General features: G+C 46.8%; 1 protein-coding gene across 1 annotated transcript in view; it reads left to right on the top strand.

The window, feature by feature from the left end:
• Positions 1-24,895, top strand: part of FBN2 (fibrillin 2) — a 1,183,434-nt gene that overhangs the window by 955,574 nt on the left and 202,965 nt on the right. Inside the window, exons 23-25 of the mRNA XM_086961117.1 lie at positions 116-241; positions 13,942-14,169; positions 15,545-15,670. Of these exons, the coding sequence (XP_086817243.1) occupies positions 116-241; positions 13,942-14,169; positions 15,545-15,670 (480 nt within the window). The remainder of the gene's footprint in view (positions 1-115; positions 242-13,941; positions 14,170-15,544; positions 15,671-24,895) is intronic.

Below are 24,895 nucleotides of genomic sequence, written 5' to 3'. Positions count from 1 at the left end.
AAAATTCGACCGCTAATGTAGTTTAAACTGGGCCAAACATATTTGCACCTTGGTCTTCATGAAACAATGCAATGAATTAACATTTAACCATGTGTTTTCTTTGCGTCTCGTCTAGATGTGAATGAGTGTGAGGTCTTCCCAGGAGTTTGCCCCAATGGACGCTGCATCAACACCAAGGGATCATTTCACTGCGAGTGTCCTGTTGGACTGACGCTAGATGCCTCAAGCCGCATATGCATCGGTAAGACAAGCTCAGCCTTGTTTATTCGCTTTTTCTCACCTCCATTATTATGTCATGCATGATTCACGTGTTTGAATTCACCATTCTATAGTGATTCATTCAAATTGAGCTGCAGCATAGAGAAAACAGATCCAAGCCTTATCAAGCCTGAAACCTCTTATTAATAGAGAGTATGATTCAAAGCCCTAGAAATATTTTTTTCGTCGAGCAAGCAGTAGCACAACACCCACATAAAAGGGACATTTTCTGACTTTAACAAAAGCATATTTCCGTGCATTTCAGGGAAGGAAACGGCCTCTGCCTGCTTTGTTAATATCAACAAACTTCCTATGCATTTTTGTGGATCTTAATTTACTTATGCTGACTTCCTAACCCAAAATCACCCGCAATCCCGTGCTTCTGTTGCAGCAGTTCTGCTATTCCACCAATCCTGACTCTGAATCAGGTTGTGGAAATTACATTTGCCAAGTGTTTCATTCTACAGCTAAATACCTATTGCGTGTGTAGAAATGTTTTCATATGAAGCCCACATAAACTGGTATTGTCAGATACATTGAACCCTATTCATGAAAAATGTTGTGAAAGCAAAGAGCGAGATTTACATCTTTGCCTGAACATACTGTTCCAACTTGTTTTCACTCACAGTCATTCACATTCATAGACTTACACATGGAATGCTGTGCCAGGAGCAGGTTTCCAGGTGTAGTTAAGTGAATGTCACTTTTTTAAGTATCCTATTCCCCGTGCAGAGTGCGCACTAGAAGAGACACTTGCTCAGGAGTGCAACTTGTGCACCAGCGCTATCAGTATTATAGAAGGGTACGCTAAAGTTTCTGGGGCCCCTTCTGTCATACCATTGCACTCTGGCGGCGCACAAAGCAGGTGCACGTGCCTGTTGCCCCTCCCCCTTCCTCCCGCACCGGGCACTATTTATAATCAATCGCACCGCAGCTTTCTAGAAACTACTCAACATGTCATGTCACTTATTAGAATATTGCTATTTCTCCAATGCAGAATTGAGGGCCATGTACAAATATACACTGTGAAAGGCAGCCCCACTCTGCAGTTTTTTCTCCATCGAGAAGCATTTTCCCATTTAGAGCCCCTTTCTTCGAGTCCCTACGAAGTGTATGGGTTTTCATCTCCCTTCCCGTCCCTTCCCTTCCCTTGATAACATTTCCTCAATCCATTTACCCGAGAAAATCACTGATTATTCTCATAATGCAAAAGTGTCATAAAGTAGATTGTGAATCTTTATATAATTATGCGTTTGTGGGTATTCACAAAATATCAAGGAAACCCGTGCCTGGACCTGCCCACTGTCACCACTTGCATGGGTGTGTTACTGAGCACTTTGTGTGCAGACGTGTTCACGTTCGTGAAAGTGGATTTAGAGCCAGGCCCGTGAGACAGTTACCACTCTGCAAACTCTCCCCACACATGTTTACTTACTGCTCAGGTTTGAATAGTGTTGGCCGGTCCTCATCAGTCGTTTGGTTGTTTTAAGAGCTAAAGGTGTTTAAGCAAAGCTTTGCCCAGTTCACCTCATGTTTTCTTTTCACAAAAGGAAATATTTTTTTTCTTTTTATATAAACTCCTTTCCCTTTAAAATTCAAGTCTTTTTTACAGCGGTTGCACGTTTTCATTGTTTCTTTGTGGGAAACAGATTATGGTGTCAAAGAGGGATCTCGGTTCTGTCAGCCGGTGGGCGACCTCATGTGAACCTGCGGTTGTGCTGCTGACGCTTCCAGCCCTGTGATGTGGCAGGCAGAGTCTGAAGAGGTGTTGTGGCCTGGTTTACTGTTCACGAGCTGGAAGAACACCGGACAGGCACGTCCAACACACTAAACCACTGAAGGGTTTGGATGACTCTTACAGTGGAACAGAATGGAACTCTCTTGGCACCGTTTATTCCAGGAGAGTGATGCTCAGACCGATATTTATCAAGGTTTTGCATCGGCCTTAGGTCATGCAAGGGGACGTCAGTGTAATGCAAAACCTAAATGAGATTTAGCATGCCTCACAAGGCCCTTCATGGCTTGCTAAATTTAGAGGAGCGAAATGCAACGCAAATCACTGTCGTGCGTTATTCTGCGACTGGCAGGCGTGCCACTGGTGGAGCTTGGGTGTTCCAACGCACCCACCCATGCATTCTGACACATTCCCAAATTTACCAACACTGGTAGACACCTAGGTATGCATCCGAATGTTATGCCTCCCCACCGGAGGTGCAATGAGGAGAAATATCTTTAATTCTTCTCGTTGTTCCTTCTCTCTAAGTGTGCTGCATTGTGCAGTATTGTGCAGCACATGTAGAAAAAAGAAAAGGCCTCTGAGGATTGTTTTTGTGAAGCAAGGTGACTTTCTCCTTTGCGTTTCGTGCAATGTTGATAAACATGGCCCTTTGTGTGATCTTGCAAAGCTAGCGAGATAAAAGCGCATTTTCCTTCATATCGAAAATGCTTTACGGTATTGTCCTAGTAATTGAAAAGTATCCTCATTCTTCCCACTCCCCAAAGGTAGACATTTCAAAAAAATATATGTATACATTGATGGGCAAACATTTCACTAGGAAATTCTGTAAGTAACACTGAAAAACAAAGAATGAACATTAATACTGACACTTAGAGGTACTCTAGCCTGTAGGAGAATCAGCAAAGACATACAATGGTCTGAGATACCTCAATCTCCCATGATCAGAGCCACTGGAAATATGCGATTTTGTAGCTGTGGCGCGTCTTCCTCATAGTTATAGATCTGCTGCATTTGTCTCATAATCTATCAAATTGTGAATATTCTGCAGATCTCAGTAAGAAATGTATTTCTAGAGAAAATTGAATAAAGGTTACTAAGAATGCAGCACCACATGTTGGTGAGCGGTGCAAGGCCCTTTGCAAAGGTTGACTGGTTGTCTTTCTATTGCTTATTTCTATATTTTGGTGTGAAAGTGGTATGAATGAAGTGAAACCTTTGCCCAGAAAGCGTTAATGTGTAAAAAAGTTTAAATAATATGGTAATACTAACAAAAAATGTACCCCATTATGCTGCATACTTTTCCTTTTATTGATGTATAATTTACACAGGCAGCAATATACATATTTCCAATTAGCTACAACAGTGTTGGGGGTGGGGGGAGTAGTGGTCAGTTTTCTTCCTGTGGTTGCACAAGATTACTTTTTTCTGGACCCCTTTGAAGTCCTGGTTTGGAGCAGTACAGCTCTAGACTCTCCTAAACTATGCAACAATTATAAAGCTGGTGGTGTGTCTTAAAAAAGTACCTGCCTCGATGACATAAGGAAGAACAAACGCTACGCTACAATGATATAGTTCAAGTATGCAAGAAAGTGTGTACTACACTGTTAGAACTGGCTATTTCTGGTTGGCAGAGGCTGACGCCAAAACCAGGCATAAACCACCATTCTAGTCAGGGCAAGGGAGTCACACGCCAAGATAACCCCAGCTCACCCCTTTGGTAGCTTGGCACGAGCAGACAGGCTTATCCCGGAGGCAATGTGTAAAGCTTTTGCGCACGCACACAACAGCAACAACATCCTAGGCACACCACAAAAGGAACTCCACACAAGGTTATATAAAAATAACTTTTGTATTGTCAAAACACATCAGATTGTAATCACACAATATACATTGTTGCAAACTGGCACAGGCAATATTCACAAGGGATTATTTACTGGACAAGGCCACATGGGCCACTGTCAGAATCAACACTTTTAGAACTAGAAATACTGTTAGTAATCAATCAATCAATCAATCAATCAATGACATTTATAGAGCGCACTACATACCCGTAGGGTCTCAAGGCGCTGGGGGTGGGGGGGGGTGCCGCTACTGCTCGAACAGCCAGGTCTTCAGCTTCTTCCTGAAGGAGAGGTTGTCTTGGGTCAGGCGCAGGTCGGTCGGGAGGGAGTTCCAGGTCTTGGCGGCCAGGTAGGAGAAGGACCTTCCTCCTGTAGTCGCTATTCGGATGCGGGGGACGGCGGCGAGGGCGTGGTTGGCTGATCGGAGGTGGCGTTTGGGAGCGTAGAAGTTGATTCGGCTGTTGAGGTAGCTCGGGCCTTGGTCGTGTAGGGCTTTGTGTGCGTGGGTGAGGAGGCGGAAGGTGATTCTTTTGTTGATGGGGAGCCAGTGAAGGTCTCTCAGATGTCCGGAGATGTGGCTGGTTCGTGGGATGTCGAGGATGAGTCTGGCTGAGGCGTTCTGGATCCGCTGGAGTCTCTTCTGGAGCTTGGCGGTGGTACCGGCGTAGAGGGCGTTGCCGTAGTCCAGTCGGCTAGTGACGAGGGCCTGGGTGACGGTCTTCCTGGTCTCGGTGGGGATCCACCAGAAGATCTTCCGTAGCATGCGTGGGATGTTGAAGCACGCAGAGGAGACGTTGTTGACTTGCCTGGTCATGGAGAGGGAGGAGTCCAGGATGAAGCCCAGGTTGCGTGCATGGTCTGTCGGTTTGGGTGCGGTGCCCAGGGCGGGAGGCCACCAGGAGTCGTCCCAGGCGGAGGGTGAAGAGCCCAGGAGGAGGACCTCCGTCTTGTCTGAGTTCAGTTTCAGGCGGCTGGTCATCATCCACTCGGCTACCTCTTTCATCCCTTCGTGCAGGTTGGCTCTGGCGGCGGCGGGGTCGTTGGTCAGGGAGAGGATCAGCTGGGTGTCGTCGGCATAGGAGATTATGCTGAGGTTGTGTTGGCGTGCGATGGCCGCGAGGGGGCTAATGTAGACGTTGAAGAGGGTGGGGCTCAGTGAGGATCCTTGAGGGACGCCGCAGATGACTTCGGTGGCCTCTGACTTGTACGGTGGTAGGCGGACTCTCTGTGTTCTTCCGTCGAGGAAGGAGATGATCCATTCCAGCGCCTTGTCCTGGATTCCGACGTTGCTGAGGCGCTGTACTAGGGTGCGGTGGCAGACAGTGTCGAATGCCGCGGAGAGGTCTAGGAGGATGAGGGCCGCTGTTTCTCCGTTGTCCATCAGGGCTCGGATGTCATCGGTGGCGGCGATGAGGGCGGTCTCGGTGCTGTGGTTGGCTCGGAAGCCAGACTGTGAGGGGTCGAGGGATCCATTAGTCTCGAGGAAGGCGGCCATCTGCTTGTTGACGGTCTTCTCGATGACTTTGGCTGGAAACGGGAGGAGCGAGATGGGGCGGTAATTCTTGAGTTCGGTGGGGTCCGCTGTGGGTTTCTTGAGTAGAGCGCTGAGTTCGGCGTGCTTCCAGCTCTCAGGGAAGGTGGCGGTGTCGAAGGATGTGTTGATGATGTCTCGCAGGTGGGGTGCAATGACAGCGTCGGCCTTGTTGAAGACGTGGTGAGGGCAGGGGTCGGTCGGTGATCCGGAGTGGATGGAGTTCATTGTGCGGATGGTGTCTTCGGTGCTGATCGGGGTCCAGGCGTGGAGGGTGGTGGTGGGGGGTGGTTGTTCGGTCTTGGTGTGCGTTGGTTGTTGAAGCTGTTGTGTATGTCCGCGATCTTGTTGTGGAAGTATGAGGCGAGGGAGTTGCAGAGGTCTTGCGAAGGGGTGATGTCGTTGTTTCCTGCGCTGGGGTTGGATAGCTCTTTCACGATGTTGAAGAGTTCCTTGCAGTTGTGTGCGTTGTTGTCCAGCCGGTCCTTGAATGCAGTTTTCTTGGCGGCGCGGATCAGCTGGTGGTGCTTCCAGGTGGCCAGCTTGAAGGTGGTCCTGTTGTCCGGTGTAGGTTCCCTTCTCCAGACTTTCTCGAGGGCTCGGCAGTTCTTCTTGGAGCTCTTGAGTTCGTCGGTGAACCACGGGGCTTTCTTGCTGCCGGGTCTGCTGGGCGGGGTCCTCAGCGGGGCGAGCTCGTCCGCGCAGTTGCTGATCCACTTCGTGAGGTTGTCGGCGGCCTGGCTGGGGTTCGCTGAGCTGGCAGGAGGGTGCTGGCTCAGGGAGGTGGCGAGCTGGTCTGCTGTGATCTTGTTCCAGCTTCTGCGGGCAGCCTGTTGCTGGTGGTGGTGGGTCGTCGTTCTCTTGAAGGTGAAGTGGACGCAGCTGTTGTCTGTCCATTGAAGCTCTGTGGCGTGGCTGAAGTCGATGTCTGTGCTGGAAGAGAAGACTGCGTCGAGTGTGTGTCCGGCGAGGTGGGTGGGGGTGGACACCAGCTGCTTGAGTCCAAGATTGGCGAGGTTGTTGAGCAGGGTGCTGGTGTTGCGGTACCCTGCTCGACAACCTCGCAAATAGCACTTTGTAGATCATAGAACAATCAGAAGTTTCACACATGATGCATAGAACATTCAGAGGTGTAGGAAAGACACATGATGTATAAACATACATTCAGCGGTGTAAGGAACAAGGCACATGACGCATCAAAACACATTCAGAGGTGCCGGAGAAACACATGATGCCTAAAACATTCAGAGGTGTAAGGGAAGGAAAACACATGATGCATAAAAGCATTCAGAGGTGTAGGTAAGATACATAATGCATAAAACACATTCAGAGGTGTCACAGGCATAATGGCATAGCACATTACGCATAACTCACATTTGGGCCTAACCAGTAAAAACTACAGTAGGCAATCTCTCACTAGTCTAAACACATTAGACTCTCCCCCTAAGCACAACTCACATTTAGGGGGTTAACACACATAGTGAAATAAACTCTCACTAGCATAAACCTACATAGGTAAAATAACCTCATAATCACATTGCGCAAACATCACCTTAGGCAATTACTATCATAAACATAGCAAAATCACATTGTTTAAAAATCACATACCAGTCCCCTGGCCAACTGGCCATCCAACAAGGGGACTCAAAAAGCCCTGTGTCCAGAATGTCATGGCGTGCTGCCAATGCAGTGCCAGTCAGGGGTGCGCCACCGGCGCAAATCTAAGCGTTGCAGCTGCCCACTAATTGCTGGGCAGCTGTGAACAGTCACAAGGGCCTAAACGTTGCAGCTGGCAGTAAGTGCTGCGCAGCTGTAGAAGGCCTGGCACCACTGTGCCATCTCTGTCCCACACAGGGACTCTCTCTCCCTTGGTGCCTAAATGGTGCAGCTGCCTACTAATTGCTGGGCAGCTGGAGACAAAACTGTGACAGGGCTCTCACTAGCCCTTAGGACATTGCGCCCACTGAGCCACCTGGCTCTGGAACAGAACCGGGCCAAGCTGAAGCCACACAAGCTCTTAAACTGAATGTACCCACAACAGGGGCAAGAACACAGGCCCCTCTGGCCCTCTGGACCCCCATGGGCCCTGCAAACACATATGGCCCAGGTCAGAGCCACGCAGGCTTTCTAAACAGTTGAAGTAGCCTAAAAATAATTATGTCCCAATGTGGAGCGCACTGGCGCTAAATCAACCTAGGCTCTTAAATCAGTAATGTGCCCCACTCAGAGCCACACAGGCTCTCTAAACAAATACCAAGTGCCCCCATAGGCTGAAGCGGCCCGCTGCCATCGGGGCCGCTCTGAAGATGGGTGCCGCACAGGTATGGGCACAGGGGGAGGGGGCGGGCACTGACAACGTGTCCCGACACCACCCTCCCCTAAATAACAAAGCGTGGGCCCCTCTAGGCCCGAGCAACCATCCTCCTCGTTGGAGCGGCCCACTGACACACGGGGCCGCACTGACACAGTGCCTCCACCGGCACCACAGAAAACCATCTGCTCCCTCGCGGAGCAGCAACAGAACTGCCCCCGCATCACCTGGCCCAGCCCCGACTCACCGGACCTCGGCGGCGCTTCTCTGGGCAGGCGGCGTGGGACTTCTCTGTCGGGGCTCCCTCCAGGACACGGGAACCCCGAAACACCTCTCCTCTTCTCTTCCGGCGGGCGCTTCAGGCGAGCAGCGCGGAGGGGCAGGCACCCGCATTGTGCCTCCCGCCACCCTCCGCAAGATGACGGGCTGCACGTCTTCTCCCGGGGCTCCCTCCAGCACATGGGAGCCCCGACGACCAGCCGCCATGCTCCTCTTCTTTTCTCCGGAGCCCCGCAACAGCCCACGCTTCCTCTTCCTCCGGGCAGCGGCGGCAGGCGGGACTTCCTGCCGGATTGCAGGCCCCGTCCCGGCAGAAGATGCCTGACTTACGGTTTCGCGGAGGGCCGCGGCGGTGATTTCTCCGGCATAATGAGGGGTGGGCACCCTCGGTAGATAAAATAATAGGAGAAACGGGGTGGGCACCCGATATTTTTTTTAATAAACGGGGTGGCACCCTTAATCAAAACTAATAAAAATGCGGGAAATATGCAGGGTTGGCTCCTGCCATCCCGGCGCAAGCCAACAAAGCTCTTCCATAGGCGCTAAGTCCATCAAGCCCCCAAGGCAAAGACTCCCATAGCAAAGGGGTCCCAGCATAAGGTCTCCAGAGTCCAGGACAAGTCCATCAGGAATCCAGGGGCTGGGCAGGGCCCAGGGAGGCAAGCCTTTCCCTGGGCCCAAGCAGCAGCACGCCCCTGGCAGGATTCAAGTCAGAAACAAGAACATTTTGTAAGGGGACACAGCCCCTTTTTATACAGAGAAATCCTTTGTCTAGCAGGGTGCAGGCAGTGTGAGAACCAGCTACAACTGGTTATAGGGAACTCCTTTCACAGGCCAGGTTAGGGACATCAGACGCACCACAGGGGGTGGAGCCAGCATTGTGTGGGGAAAGCCCAGCCCTATTCAGGCCCAGGTGCATCCCTCCCCTCACATCAGCATGCTAAACACTCTATTCACCACCGGGGCAGACCCTCCCAGACTCTTGGAGCCAGGGTCACCAGCCAATCACACGCCAGACACAAATTACACAAATTTGCCAACTTCTAAAAGTGGCACTTCTAGACTAGACACAATCATGCCGCCTATATCATTGTGCAGCATTCAAGCTCACGAGTTCGCACATACCAAACTCGACCCTGCACTCCCCACACATCAGGAATTACCATCGGCATACATTTTATTTATTTATTTGAAAAGTTTTATATAGCGATGGCTAGACCCGGAGGTATCAGAGCGCTTTACATGAGGTAGAACATTATTTCATAACATTGTTACATAGTTACATCAGTTGCTGGAGCGTCGCATAACATAGAAAGGTAAACAGTATAACATAGTTACATTAGTTACTAAAGCATGGCATAACATAGAAAAAACCAACAAGGGGGAAGGTACTTCAGGGGACACAAAAAAAGCAGGCTGGAAAAGGGGAGGCAGTCAAAGAATCTCAGAGGGAGGAGGGGAAAAGAAACACAACGGGGAGACGAGGAAAGCCATGTCTGATGTCCGTCTGGGTAAGTGGCAGCCGAGGGGTGAACCAGAGCCAAACTCCTCTATAGCTGCATAGGACAGCTCCACCGGGCATTGGCCAAGGTTGCTCGGGCACCGCCGTAAGTACAGACAGTTATGGTTTCCGCGGTTGCACGTCAAAAGTTCCATCAAGAGCACCAGTTACGGTGTTACTGGGAGGCACCATCTGCCTTATTCCCCATTCATTCCTATGGGAGGGCAGGTCACTCTCACCACACACACAGAGAGCTCACGCACTTTACACTGTACCACAGTGAAAAAGTGCGCAGAGACCTAAAATCACCAACACCAGGTCACAGAAACAGGCTAGGAAAAAGCAAAAAGTCTCGAGGGGGAACCTGCCAAAAGGGCCGGGTCCAACATACACCCAAGGGGACAGTGGTATTCTGATTCAAATTCAAGTAAAGGCGGAGCATCTTATTTGCTCTAACACTGAGTTGCGTGCACTCATCATCACAAAACTTTTTTGGGCCCACACCTTCGAAAGGGGCACCTGGGGAAGGGGATTTTCTCTCTATCACACTTTTGTCTATTTCTCTTTCTCAACTTTCTACGTACAATTCAAAATTATTTGGGTTCATAAGGCTTGAATTAGCAGAAAATGGGTGAAAAAAATCGAAGTTGTAAAAAAAAAAGGCCCAAAATATATCTTTCCCAGAGCCCCAAAAATCCGTAGGATGACACTGGTCTCCTTGTAGCTGTACCCTGAGAGTTTGTGTGATGGGCTGTAAAGCTAAACTGTATCATGCTGCACAGGCTTATAGTAGTCACTGGTGCATGCTAGTGCATGCTGGACCATGGTGAAAGACCAAGCTCCTGGGGCAACATTCTAATCATGACGTTTAAACAAAAAGCTATGTATATGTACACAGTACATACATGGTATGCTCGTGCTACAGTGGCAAGCTCTTCTTTGATTTTCATTAGGTTATTAACGTTCACACTCAAGTTTGGCCCTCTTTTATTTTATTTACTTGTGCATCGTCACTACCCTTGTTCTTATCCACGCATACATTTTCCAAAATCTAAATACACTTTCTTACAATTTTTTTTTGTCCTTCTTTTTTCGCACTTTCCAAACACAAACTCTGCTGCAAGCTATCTGGATTTCATGATATTTACTTGACTCGGGCAACCGCTAGAACAATACTTCTCAGGCAAAATGGGGGCTTACTTTCAAACTTGCTTTGAATTCAGCTAAGGCGGTCATTCATCCATGTGGACGCTCTGGTCCGAAAGCCCATAATTACAGGCAGGACTGAGCTAACTGACCCCAAGGGATCTCCTTTAATGCTGTCCGCAGTGCGTAGTTGTGATCACGGTTTCAGCAGGGCGGCTGTGGTGAAGTGCAGTCATTTAGACCTAAGAGCCATTTACATAGCAGCTTCAACCAGTATGGAATTGTGACGTGGCCTGTTGCCATCCATTGCCTGACTGTTTCCATGGGGGTGATGGTGAGCCATTTATGCAAAAGATGCTGACAGGGGAAGTCCCTTAGAGAATGATCTCCACTTAGAAAGCCATTATTCCGGAGATTATCCTCTTATGTTTTCTAATTTTCTATTATATGATGGATTGTCATAGAAGCTGCTGATGGGTTGATTATAGCTATGAGAATAAGGTAGCGCAAAAAGATGTTTTTTGTGAAAGGAGACAGTACTAACATTCATAAGTGGGGTATTCAAATTCAGGTGTACATCAGTGTCACTTTATGTCTGATGTTAATGGTGCAGTGATCACTATTTCTGTGGTTTCTTCCCATCTGAATTTGTCAAAATGCAGATTCTGTGGTATGGGTTATCGGTTATGCTTATACCAATGCATCTGTAGCTGGTCCACATACCATCCACAAAACCCATGTGTTGGTGAGCAGTGGGGGGAGGGCAATGTCTTTCCTGCTACCTCCCCCTAACTAGGTTGATGGTCAGCATCATGCCTTAAATGTCGGGTCATAGTCCACATCAAGCTCAGTTTTCCTCACCAGTGGAAGTGCTATCACCCCTCCCATAAGATACTTGGAGACCACATCAAATACCAGTCATAGGGCATTTCCTGAGGACGCCAGATGGGGCAGCACTTAGGGGGGCACCTGGATGCAGTAGTTATTCAAAACCTATGAATGGTAATTAATGGGTGGGCTAAAAATCCCTTTTTATAATTATTTATTTAGACACAATATGTCACCAAGTGACAGTGCAGTAGTTTTTCAATGCTTTTGTCAAGACTCGTGTACGAGGCAGACCTTTATAAGTCTACCTGATTGTATTTAACTTGACAATAATGTCTCAGTTCAGAACACCAGCCTGAGCCCTGAAGCTTCTTTTCAATAACCCGCCTGCTCTCAGCCTTGTAATGCTCAAAGTCGTTAATGCATTTTGAACACAATTACTCCATGCCCTACTACCAATATTTAAATATCATAAGTGCATTCGTCACCCAAAGAATGGCTGGCAGAGTGCATCTTGAACGTTATTTCTGAGCCAAGCTGACTTACTTAAAGACTGCACACTGAGCAAGAAGGAGCTGATGATCAGACACTCTTTACAAGAGTCAGATAAAGTGAAGCATGCACAGTGTATTTGTTTAAAGCATGTAACCTGGTATCATCGATGAAGTCACGTGCACAGTAGTCACCCCTCCTGCCCCCTCACCTCCTTTTCTTATCTTTGCACAGGGTGCAGTGCAGTCAGCGATTCTTTCTGAATCACCGCACCCAATGGCGAGAAGGGAAAGGTGCACCCTCATATTCATTCATTCTTATATTATGCCTCCATTGTCTTATATTATGCATGGGTAAAATCCATTCAAGTGGTAAAATGTAAATGTTCCAAGGTGGAGCTTCAGTGCTAAGTTTTTGAGAAACCGACAAACTAAATGAGCTGGAGAGAGCACATGGAGGAAGACGTGATCACCCTTGGTGTGATGCCCCAAAAATGAGGTTTTAACATGAACGTGCACTTACATCAACTCCTCAATATTGACTAGCTCTGTACCGTTATAAGAAGTGGCTGTGGAGTTAGAATAGTAATTCTATACTTCCCTTTGCATGCTTATCTTGATGATACAGTTGTAGCCAATATGTTGGATTTGATATTGGTACAGGCTGATATTTTTCACTATTTGTACATACAATCGTTAAACATGTGCACCATTAAGACTCTGGAGCCTAGTTGTAGAGACCCTCTTTTCGTTCATTTGAGGTGAAGCCAGTTTTGCCTCATGCATTTTTGTGCCCATAAAAAGCAGTCAGTGATGATTCAATTATTTTCTAAATTATTGGGAATCTCATGGCATTAGTCAGAGTATGGTGGGAAGGATACTCTGTCACAAATTTAGCGGTTGTCTCGTTCACTGTATCACCCTGTTATAGCCTAAGGCATATGTAATATGGCGGACAGGATATCTTCCATGTTTTGATGGAGTATCCCGTCTGTCAAACTCTGAATAAGATCCTTAATCTGAATCTGTGTGTCATGGGCATATAGATGATAGTAAATGCAGCAGCTGCTGCAGATGGTGGTGATTGGAACCATATAGATGATAGTAAATGCAGCAACTGCTGCAGATGATGGTGATTGGAACCATATAGATGATACTAAATGCAGCAAGTGCTGCAGATGGTGGTGATTGGAACTATATAGATGATAGTAAATGCAGCAACTGCTGCAGATGGTGGTGATTGGAACCATATAGATGATAGTAAATGCAGCAAGTGCTGCTGATGGTGGTGATTGGAACCGTATAGATGATGGTAAATGCAGCAAGTGCTGCAGATGGTGGTGATTGGAACCATATAGATGATAGTAAATGCAGCAAGTGCTGCTGATGGTGGTGATTGGAACCATATAGATGATAGTAAATGCAGCAAGTGCTGCAGATGGTGGTGATTGGAACCGTTTAGGCAATACCATAACCTGACAGTTGGAGGAAAAGAAAAGAACAAGCTTTTTAAGCAAGAGATGTCATGCATGCTAGCAATATATTTTGATTAATTACAGAACAAAATATTTATGGCATCTTTTAGTAATTTTAGACATCCATAATGAGCTTCAATTGTGGTGTATATTATGGTATATCTGTTACACAGATTGCTTATCTCCCAATCATTGTTGAATGGCCGGCCACACAGTAACTGTTCTACTTTACACCGCTTAAAAACACCTATTATTCATTTCATTAAATTTTGATTTCTATGTCCACTTTAATGATTCTGTGATATTCAAAGTCACTTTCAAATATCCTCCCATCACGTTCTTTTTTATAGCAGCTTAAGCCAAATTATTCACTTGTTGTTCAAAAAATAGAGAATAAAGACCTGATTTAATTGTCGCAAAGAGCAGAACATTTGTGCTAGACAGTGTCTGACTTATATTTCATCAGCTAAGGGTTGAGAATCGTAAATCAGAATGTAGATTTTCTGATGAATGTTGCTTGATTCTGCGGGTTTGTTTTTCAGATATCCGCATGGAGACGTGCTACTACAAGTGGGATGAAGACGAGTGCGTCCACCCTGTGCCCGGGCGCTTCCGCATGGATGCCTGCTGCTGCGCTGTGGGCGCTGCCTGGGGCTCAGACTGTGAGGAGTGCCCTGTACCTGGCGACAAAGAGTATGAAATCCTCTGCCCCCGTGGTCCCGGCTTTTCCAACAGAGGTGACATTCTCACTGGCCGCCCCTTCTATAAAGGTAACGTTGGGGAAATTAGGATTGACAAGTTATTGAAATATACAGTCAGTTATTGTTTTTACTCAGTATTATTACAGGGCCACTGGAATTTTATGGCTGTGGCGTTTTCCACACACTTATAGATTTGTCTCATTTGCAACATAAGCCATCCTCCCTTGCATAATATGCAGATGTCAATTTGTAGCTGAAAATAGATCAAAAGTTACTAAAAAGCAGCGAGACGTGTTGCTCTGCTGTGGAAGGCCCTTTGCAAAGGTTGACTGCTTCCCTTCCTGATGCTTATTGGTGTATTTGGGTATTAAACTGGTACTAATAATGTGAACGCTTTGCCCAGACAGTGTTAACCTGTGTAAAAATGTAATGTAATGTAAAAAAAAAAAATTAAGTAATGCTATCTCAGAATGTGCCACATTACGCTGCAAAATGTTCTTTTTCATACCTCGTAATTTAGTTAACCCTGTCATATAATTTGGTACTCCCCTGCAGCATAATACTTTCAGAGTATACTCTTTCCTATAAAAGAGAGCAGCGCATGCAGTGAATACGAGTATGAGGCCTTGCGTCAGTTTTGCGCCGCCGGTGCGTCACTTTTTGTGACGCACCAGTGGCGTAAAAAATGCGCCGTGTTGCGCCATATTTAAAAAGTGACGCATCTAGGTAGATGCGTCACTTTTTAAACCCCTGCGCCACATTATACCTGCGTCAGGTATAATGTATGCAGAGGGGGCTTCCCCAGCAAAAAGCCTCGTAATAGTGACGCAGTGAAATCTATGAGATTTCACTGCGCCACTTTTAAGATGCTGTTGCGTCAAAATCTTGCGCCTGCCTCACAGCAGGCGTAAGACTGATGCAAGCCCTTTCACATGGGGCTTTCCCCACGTGAAAGGACGCATTGCTGGAGTTGCGTCACTTTTGTGACACACTCCAGCAATGCGTCACTTTTGCGCTTACAGATACGTCAGAAATACTGACGTATCTGTAAGTCCTTGCGACATGATGCGTCATACATTAAATATGACGCATCATTGGTGTCGCAAGGAGTGCGCAGTGAAAAGTGACGCATCGCTGTTTTCACGCAGCGATGCGTCACTTTTCATAAATGAGGCCCGAGGCTTGATGCAGTGAATATTAGAATCGGATATGTGCACCATACGCACATGCATGAAGCAGCTCCATGTAAAGAGTTAAGGCATTTCTTCTTTCATGCCCTGTGGTAGTGAACTATATCCAGGTTTGGTAAAACGTTGCTCTCGTGTTTGGGTGAAAGACTGACTTTCATTAACTGTTGTTTTTGACTTAACATACTTTCCCGGGCACCATAAGCAATGAGGTGGGGATAGTTAATGAATTCTGTACTCTCTCTCTTCCCCTGCAGACATCAATGAATGTAAAGTGTTCCCTGGTATCTGCACCTATGGCAAATGCAGGAATACCATTGGAAGCTTCAAGTGCCGGTGCAACAATGGTTTCGCATTGGATATGGAAGAAAGGAACTGCACGGGTGAGTGCAGATGGGCAGAGTGTAATATGTTATTTATTACTGTTGTATATGTGGGGAGCATGCATGATTCAATAGAGGCAAAGCCAAGTGATTCATGATGCCCCTCGCCTCCATCAACGACTGTGATAAACTGTTGCAAGGAATCTGTAGCGCAGTAAGCTGATATTTCTCATGTTAGTTACAAGATACGATGGACATAGCATGCACTTTTATATCTTCACTGTTATGTTATGTTTACTGAATTTGATATGGCGCGGGTGATTCACTCCTGAAGGAGTATCACAGTCAATAATATATTTCATTTACAGTTTACCAGTTAGACATAGAGAGTATGAAGGCATTATGATAGAGTCTGTGTTGTACACAAGAACAGAGCCCAGGGGGGCCTGAGACAATAAAGTACAAAGACTATGAGGTCTGCAGCTTTGTATTTTATTGATGTTCACATATTTGCAGTGCAAGGTCTGTGTTGATTAATATTAAGTGAAGAGTAGCTAAAATCATAGATGGTATGAAGAGATCTCTTCCAATGGAGCTTCATCAACAGTAATAAACATTGAATAGTCCCGCCCACTCGCAGGGACCCCGTGGTAAATATTAAATATAATATATAGCCCAGTTGAAGGTGGAAGCCGAAATGCTTTGAAGCCCTGTGTCGGGTGTTATAACGGAAAAGAAAGAACTTTTGACCAGTATATAAGCGCTGTTGATTTGGACTTCAAAGCAGGAGTTTTACTATTTGGGGGGGTGTTTGAAGAACCTGTTTGTCACAGCCAGGCTCCGCTCCTCCGCAACGCGCAGCACCAACAGATAAGGGTCGGGCCTTGCTCCGCCTGCATCCCGGCCGGGCTTGGCTCCGCCGGGACCCTCCCACCAGAGACACAGCAACAGCGCCAGGAGGCACATAAAGGCAGCGCCAGCTCCGAGGCTTGTGGGGGTGTTTGAAGAACCTGTTTGTCACGGCCGGGCTCCGCTCCGCCGCAACGCGCAGCACCAACAGCTAACGGCCGGGCCTTGCTCCGCCTGCATCCCGGCCGGGCTTGGCTCCGCCGGGACCCTCCCACCAGTGACGCAGCAACAGCGACAGGAGGCGCATGAAGGCAACGTCAGCCCCTCGTCCCGCGGGACGCGCCGGGCTAAGCCGGGCAAAGGGCGGGCCCTCTGTGGCCCTCAGAGGCCTGAGGAGACTGGACTGTGCCAGGGACCCTATATCATTTTAACTGGACCTCTACTGTGTATTAATCACGTGAGACTTTATTTTATATTTTGTTATATTTCATATGAGTAAGTAGTGGTTTCACCTGAGTCTATACTTTGCTTCACAGTTGTCTAATATGTCTAAATCCAAAAGCGATAAACCTGTATTGGGTCTGGCTACTTTAGATAACTATCTGGTTAAGAAAGTTAATCAGATAAATAATGAAAGACGCGCCTCTTTAGGGAAGGGCACTCCGATAGTGGACCTGCCAGAACTGTCTCCCATTAGAATGACTATAGACGATGAGGCTAATATGAGTGGTGTTACTATAGCAGAACCACCAATGCCCATTACAGTGAGTGTCGAGGTTCACTCAGACCAACACGCCCCGTTAAGCGAGGAAATAGGTGTAATAAATGAAGCTCCACCTGTTATCAGGCCGATGCGAACATGTAGGACAGCACATCAAAAACGGGGGGGAGGCACAATGCTAACGGTAACGCTAAAAAAAAGGATGGGAAAGAAGCTCACAGCCCTGCCATAACCCCTTTTGTGTTTACAGGAAATAATGACATTGGTCTTAATCTGAATTCTGATCAGTTTGCTTCTCTCATTAAAAAACTAGAAGCAAAACTAATAATGAAGATAGAGGAGTTAATTAAACCACTAACTAACAAGATTGAGACCCTGGTCACGGAAGTGGCCAGGCTGGGCGGCCTGTTATCTACACACCTGACTGCACCAATTAATGGTAGCGCTAAGGCGGGTGGAAAAGGGCAGGATAAGGTGAAAGCTAAAGACCATTTGAACACGGGGAATACTGTTGCAGCAGCTACCACTGGGAATGAGGCATTAAATATACCAGTCGCCCCAGTGGCAGCTGTTCCATTGACACAACCCAACATAGCCCCACGAAGTGGTACAGCCCCTAGACCCCCCAGGTATAATCGATACCTGAATCTACCACCTGACTGTGCACCGTTTGTGGCAGTATTGACCAATGTTCCACCTTGTGGTACCCACCCTGCCTCACCTTACGATGAATCTCATGCATCATTGAAAAATAAGACAGTGGCGTGGCTTAATAAAAATTGTGGTTTTCCCATTTCCTATTCAGAACAGATAATGGCAGTAAGGCGGGTAAACTGGGTAGGACCTTCTAAAAAAATGGGCAGTGGGGATTGCATTGTTGTAAATTTTAAACATCCCCAGCATGTGGCAACTGTCCTTTTGAGAGCTTCCTCACTAGTTTATAACGAGAATAGTATTTGTGTGCGCCCACTGGGATACTTCTACGCACATTTGTGCAAACCCACACCCCAACAAAGGCTAACTAGGCGGGTGTTTGAACCACAGACACCAGTTAGGGACGCACAATTCATATATAACATCACCAATCACTGTGGCTCTGGTAGTATGAATGATACTTATAACAGGATTAATAGTGTTGGACGCTATCAGCATAGGTCTAATGTTAACACACATAACAGGTACGAAGTTCTGTCTGGACTTGAGATGTGTGATTGACGGGAGACCCCTGCAGCTCAGGGCACTGTGGCTTCAGGTGAACCTATACACACATAGAACCCACAGGTCATAGCATCTGGTTGTTATGTTGTTTGTTGGAATATTGCAGGCCTGGCTGCCAAAATGATTGATGAAAATTGGGTTAACTATATAAAGCAATTTAAGATCATCTGCCTACAAGAAACGTGGGTGGTGGGGTGTGATCTCTTTCTGGAAGGGTACAAGGCCTTCTATGTGCCAGCCACACCATCGATAAGGGGCAGGCCAAAGGGGGGACTTGTAATTTTTGTTTCCATTTTAATATCATGTAAGGTACGTAGAATTGAATCACAGCATAGAGGCGTGATGGGCCTAGTTCTATCTGGAGAAAATTGTCGGGTTGGCTTGGTGAATTTTCGTAATGCTATTCATGATAATGCAGGCACTAATCAAATTTCTATACTAAATTCTTTTGTTACTACTTTCTCGAAAGATCTTGGCCATAACCTCATGATCATGGGGGATTTTAATGTGCACCTTTGTGGTGATCCACTGAAGAAATGCTTAACAGAGTTGCATTGTGAACGTATGGGAGGTCTCCACATGGAACATACTGAGGAGGGGGAACTATGTAATGACCTGTTGAATAACTTTGACCTCTCATTGGCTATGACACTCAGGGACTCGTTAAAATGTTTTGACATTCCTACTTTCAAAGGGCATGGTAGGGGCACCTTCATAGATCATATGCTAGTCTCTCTGACGATACAGACCTTCGTAGATTCGTTCAGCATTGTCTTAAGTGAATTCAGTGACCATAATCCTCTAACAATCTGCTTAAAAGGGTCCTGGGTAAAAAAGGCAAACCAGTGCAGCAGCATAGGTAGGCTGGGAACAACAGATGGGAGGAGGCGACTCAAATGGTCAATGGTCTCCCCGGATATTCTCTATAAAAACATTGCGGGAGGAGCCTAGCCTGCAACCATGATGGCCGCCTAATCCCTCGGCTCCACCGACCCTCTCGTTCTCCTTCCAAAACGCTGCTGATCCTGCAAGCTATCCTGTGAATGCGTCGGCGTTCTGGAACCGGGTGGCGCTCCTGATTCTGACGGTGTACTCCCCGGTGTGCTCCCTGCGGCAGACGCGGCAAGGCGTCCCTGTTTTCGTTTCAGCGCTGCATGGCGGCGACCGGGTCTTTGTTCTCTGGAGACGGCCGTCCCGGATCGCAACAACAGCGGACACTTGCAGCAGGGTGGGGTTGGCTAACAGAGAGCGGCTGTCGCATTGACTTCCCTGCTACAGCGAGCCGCCCTGCCCTGTAAACCTCCACGCTCGCATAATTTCACCGCTGCCAGTGATACATTGTATCCTCTTTCCGGCTTGTGGACGGCTTTGAGAGCCTTCTTGTCCTCCAGCGCTGCGGTGGGTGCCATCTTGAACCGAGCGCTCTGCACTTGGAACTGCCGACCCCAGGCGACTATTTGGGGTGTTTATTACGGTTGACGCTGCACTGCAACCGTGTGTCAGTCGGCAGGGACCGTGCTGCTACTGTGCCCCCCGAAGTGGCTGTGCATCGTGGACCGGCTACTGGTGATCTGTTTTTAACGATGGATATCGGCGGACAGTCTTGAGGGCTACTTTATGACTGTGCGCCCCGGGTGCGGGAGACTGCAGCGTCCTCTTCTCCTGAGGCGTCCCTTAGGATTACTGATTTTCTGGGCGCCCTGAGTGATTTTCGAGTTGCTATACGTGACAATGCCCAGGACCTCGGGGGCCGACTGGATGTCACTGTGCCCGCAGTGCCCTCGACTGGCCGTGCTGCTCATCGTGTGCTGTGCACCTCGCCACACCCTGTGCTCGACTGCGGTTACCTGCCTACCCAGATGTACGTGGAGGCGCTGGAGGTACGAGATATGGATGCCGCCGCGATACCCATTAAGGTTGTGAAGAGGTATGGGACGCTTGGACCTGTGCAACGGCTGGGGGTTTGTTTTTGGACGCCACACCTTACAACTACTTCGTGGCCTCCTGGCGGATCTTTTTGTTTTATCCTGGAGTTGCTGCTACTGTTTTGGCTGGTTGACTTTCGAGGATTGCTGTCGTGTATTGCCCTTTCTTGTGTAGCCGCTGACCATTTGGCTTTGAGTTAGACATACCTTTGTGGATGGCACCCTGTTCTGCTGTGGTCCTTATATTTGCTTTTCCCGTCCAAGATGGCTGCTATACATCTGGACCTTGTCGACATGCTAGATCGAAAGGGACAAGGCTGAGGATGTTTTTTCCTTTTTTGCATCCTGTTGCTTGCATTGCTGGTACTGTAATGGACAGATAGGGGAGGTAAACGTTGGTTCAGTATCGGGTTGGGGTCCGGGGAGGGGCGGCCGAGGGTAAACATGCTGGTTGTTTTGTTCATTTACATCTGGCCCTCCTCCGGTCTTATGTGATTCTTCTTTTCCTTCTTTCTTCTACTTCTGTATTTCGGGTATTCTTTCTGGGCGACAGACACACTGCTAGGGGGGGGTAGGCCATAGCCTCTGCATGCGTGTAGGGTGGGGGGTGGTGGGGGGGATTTTATTTTGTCCGTTTTAGTTCCTATGGGCCTTTTTTTTTCTTATTCTTCTATTCTTTTCTTCTCTTATTTCCTTGGGTCATTGGGTGGATCGATGTGATGTAGGTAGTGGCTGGCGCGTAACATAATGTCTGCTCGTTATCTCTCCTGTGCTATTCATCTGCCGCCATTTGATTAGTTGATACTGTTTGCTGACTTTTTCTGATGAACGTCGCCCACTTATGTCCTAAACGGATTGTTTGGACTCTGATCCTTCCTAGTTCCTACTATTTTGGACATACTTTAAAAACTTTAAAACTAAACCTTAACTTCTCCTACTTCTCGGTAGCGCAACTACTTCCAGTGTAACTCAGATTGATTGTGCTTTGCTCCGATATGCTACTGAGTCGCCCAACAGCTTGCTATTGTGCTTCAAATGATGTCGAGGCTGGCCGGATGGTTGTAGGCCCGTATTTGTTTGACTATACTGTGCAATAAAGGTTAAAAAAAAAAAACATTGCTGAAAGTTCCACTGAGGATATCAAAAACTGTACTCTTGAGGGGGGAGATCCCAGGCAGGTTCTAGTTGCTTATCAAAACTTATCGGAGAAGGTGTCAGAATTACTATCTGTCCCCAACAAGAACCGGGTGAAAGTGGGTCCGAGGTGGTTTAGCCACGATTGTACTAAAGCTGCACGCAAACTTAGGTCTGCTTTGTCAGCTACCCCGAGGAATCGGGAGGATGTAAAACTGTGCAGAAAGGAATATAAGGTTGTCATTGCATCCCACAAGGAGTTCTTAAGAAGAGAGGCCTGGGATAAAATACTTGAACCATCCACCTTGAATTGCAGCACCAAATTTTGGGCACTAGTTAAAAAACCTTTCCTGGCAGAAGATCCAGGTGACGGACTTGACTGCTGCATAACTAAGGAGGAGTGGGAACTTCATTTTAAAAAACTGTACTATTCAGCGGATCCTGTAACAGTTGACGCTGTTCCCTATGCTAGGGGAGGCAATATTAAATTTGATAAAAGCGAGGTATTGGATGCCATAGAGGGTCTTACAGCAAAGAAAGCCCCCGGACCTGATGGAATTCCACCGGATCTTTATAAATCAGATCCAGATTTTTGGGCACCCATTCTGGTAGCTGTATTTAATGCTGCCGCTATATTGGGTTGTCCCGTGTCCTGGGGTTTGTCAACTATTGTCCCTGTCTTCAAGAAAGGAGACAAGGGCAGTGCTCTCTACTATCGTCCAATATCACTAATAGACTCTATGGTCAAGATTATGGGGAGAATCTTACTGCAGCGTTTAACAAGTTGGACTGCGGATAATAACATTATGTCAAATTCCCAATACGGCTTCTGTGAAGGCCGTTCTACTATAACACAGTGCCTCAACCTGTTTCTCATATTGAGTAAATATACTGTTGTACAGAAGGGAGCCGTCCACCTCGCCTTCATGGATCAGTCATCGGCCTTCGACTGTGTTAACAGAGGAAGGCTGTGGCAGACCATGAGGGAGAAAGGTGTAGACAGAGGGATTGTGGACTTTTTGGCGGATTTGCACAGTGATACCAGAGCTAATGTTAGGTTCTCGTCCAATGGGGAAACCACTGGAAATTTTAACATTAAAAAGGGAGTGCGTCAGGGCTGCATCCTGGCCCCATTTCTTTAAAATTTTTACATTAAGGATTTAGATGCCGTACTTCAGGAGGTAAAATCAGATTGTCCTAGAGTCGGCAGGCGGGGTATTCCTGTACTTTTATACGCAGATGATGCGGTTTTAATCTCAAGAACGGAAAAGGGTCTCCAGGCACTTTTGAATGCTTTCAATAACTTTATGACTAATAGGGACCTTCTGGTCAACAAATCCAAATCTTATATAATGCATGTTGGCCGTCAATCAAAAAAGAATTTTATTTTTAAACTAGATGATGTCCTGATCCCCATCACTCATACATTTTCATATATTGGTGTTTTATTTGACACAAAGCTCAGTTGGGCCCCACATGTGGCAAGAAAGAAGGGGGAAATGACAAGGGTAAATGCCTCTATCTTTAATTTTGCCACCAAACTGGGGAAAAAGCCAAACACCGCCATGATGAAACTCTATAATGCTAAATCGATAGCTACCGCAGTTTATGGCAGTGAGATATAGGGCTATGTTTTTGGCGAACAGTTACAGGTTACTGAAAATAACTTTTTAAAGCGCCTGCTCTGTGTCCCAGCCAGTACATCGAATCTGGCGGTACACGAAGAGCTGGGAAGTCAGTACCTATCCGATATAGTTGGGTTACAACCACTGACATGTTGGGTAAAGTTATGGTTAAATCATGACATTCCGTTAACCCACTTGATAGTGGAAGACCTTGTATCTCATGATAACTCAATGTGTGTGCCCTGGCTTAAATATCTGAAGTCTCATTTACTGAAGCTTGGACGTTTGAATTTGTTTGAAAACTCGAGTGAGATAGTAAAGGGTGATGTGGCAGCAATTAAGCGGGCTTTTTATATGGACAGAAGGGCCCAAAGAGAAGAGGTTGAGCTCATGAAACCTAATGTTAGGAAATATGCCATGTTAAGAACTTGTGATACTATGGAATTATACCTAACATGCTCCTTTACTTCTCATGAAAAATTTCTGCTGACGAGGTTCAGGTTTAATATCTTTCATCACCTTTTAATCAGACCAAAGTCGGACATTTTTAACAAAACTGCTGCTCCCTGTGGCTGCGACGGGAAGTCTCCACAGGATATGCTGTATTTTATATTTTTATGTAGGTTTTATGAATACCCTTGAAAACGCTATCTTGTCACCCTTTTGAAGAAACTAAATTTTAATCAAATAAGACCTGCACTCATGTATTTACAGCTTTTGCACAGTGACAGTGTTCTTCAGGTGATAGAATTAAAAAAATTAACTGTGAAAATAAGAAAGTGCCTAGACGAGTGACTATATATCTCTGAAGGATGACGAACTTACGCACCTTGTTGTAAATTCGGTACTATTTGCACTTTAATTATGATTTCGCCTACTTACTCACTAATGAAATTTGTACTATCTGTTTTTTAATGAAATTTGTACTATTTGTCCCCAAGAAACTGTGATTTTAACTATGAAATGTTTATTGAATTTTTGTGCTTTTATGGATTGAAATATATCCGAAATAAAGTCTTATTGAATTGAATTGAATTACTATTTCTTTTGGGCACATGCTGATCCCTGCACCCCCACATCCCCACACTACCATTGGGTTTGATATATTCTTTTCCCCCTTGCACCACCGTCGAGGATCCATCATGGAGGATTCTGGGACATGTAGTTTTCCATTATTCACGGGACTCTACACAGGTGTGCAATCTATCGGCAGGGGGCGGAGCGGGCTTGTAACAACAAGGTAAAAGGAGGCAGGGCTTACTTTCACCTGTTCTCATCATTTCCTGGATGCTTTGGGCGCTGAAGAAGGCTACACGATGCCGAAATACATTCGCCAATGCCACATCATAAAGCTTCCAACTGTTTCCCCTTGGGGCTCTGCCCTCTTCTTTTTTCGGAAGGAGTTCTTGTGCATATTTCGTTGCGTCAACCAGAGACGCACCTACAGAGAACCCACGCTTCACTTTGGGGACAGACATCACTGGTTTTGAACTGTTGCAGTTCCTTTCTGTCTTTCCAATGTAGTTGGATGGTCTGGAGCCCGCCGCGGATTTCGGGACAAAGAGTGGGCAGTTGTGGGGTATACTACCTCACGCTGGGCAGTGTGCACTTTCACAATAGCCCCTGCCGCATGGATTCCTGATCTCTGGGGCAGAAGCGGTACAGGGGACCGGAGGAAGCGCTGTTGATTTGGACTTCAAAGCAGGAGTTTTACTATTTCTTTTGGGCACATGCTGATCCCTGCACCCCCACACCCCTGCACTACCATTGGGTTTGATATATTCTTTTCCCCCTTGCACCACCGTCGAGGATC

This window comes from Lissotriton vulgaris, chromosome 3_1, assembly GCF_964263255.1.
Source record: "Lissotriton vulgaris chromosome 3_1, aLisVul1.2, whole genome shotgun sequence".
NCBI lineage: Eukaryota > Metazoa > Chordata > Amphibia > Caudata > Salamandridae > Lissotriton > Lissotriton vulgaris.
This window is presented reverse-complemented; position numbering and strand designations above follow the sequence as displayed.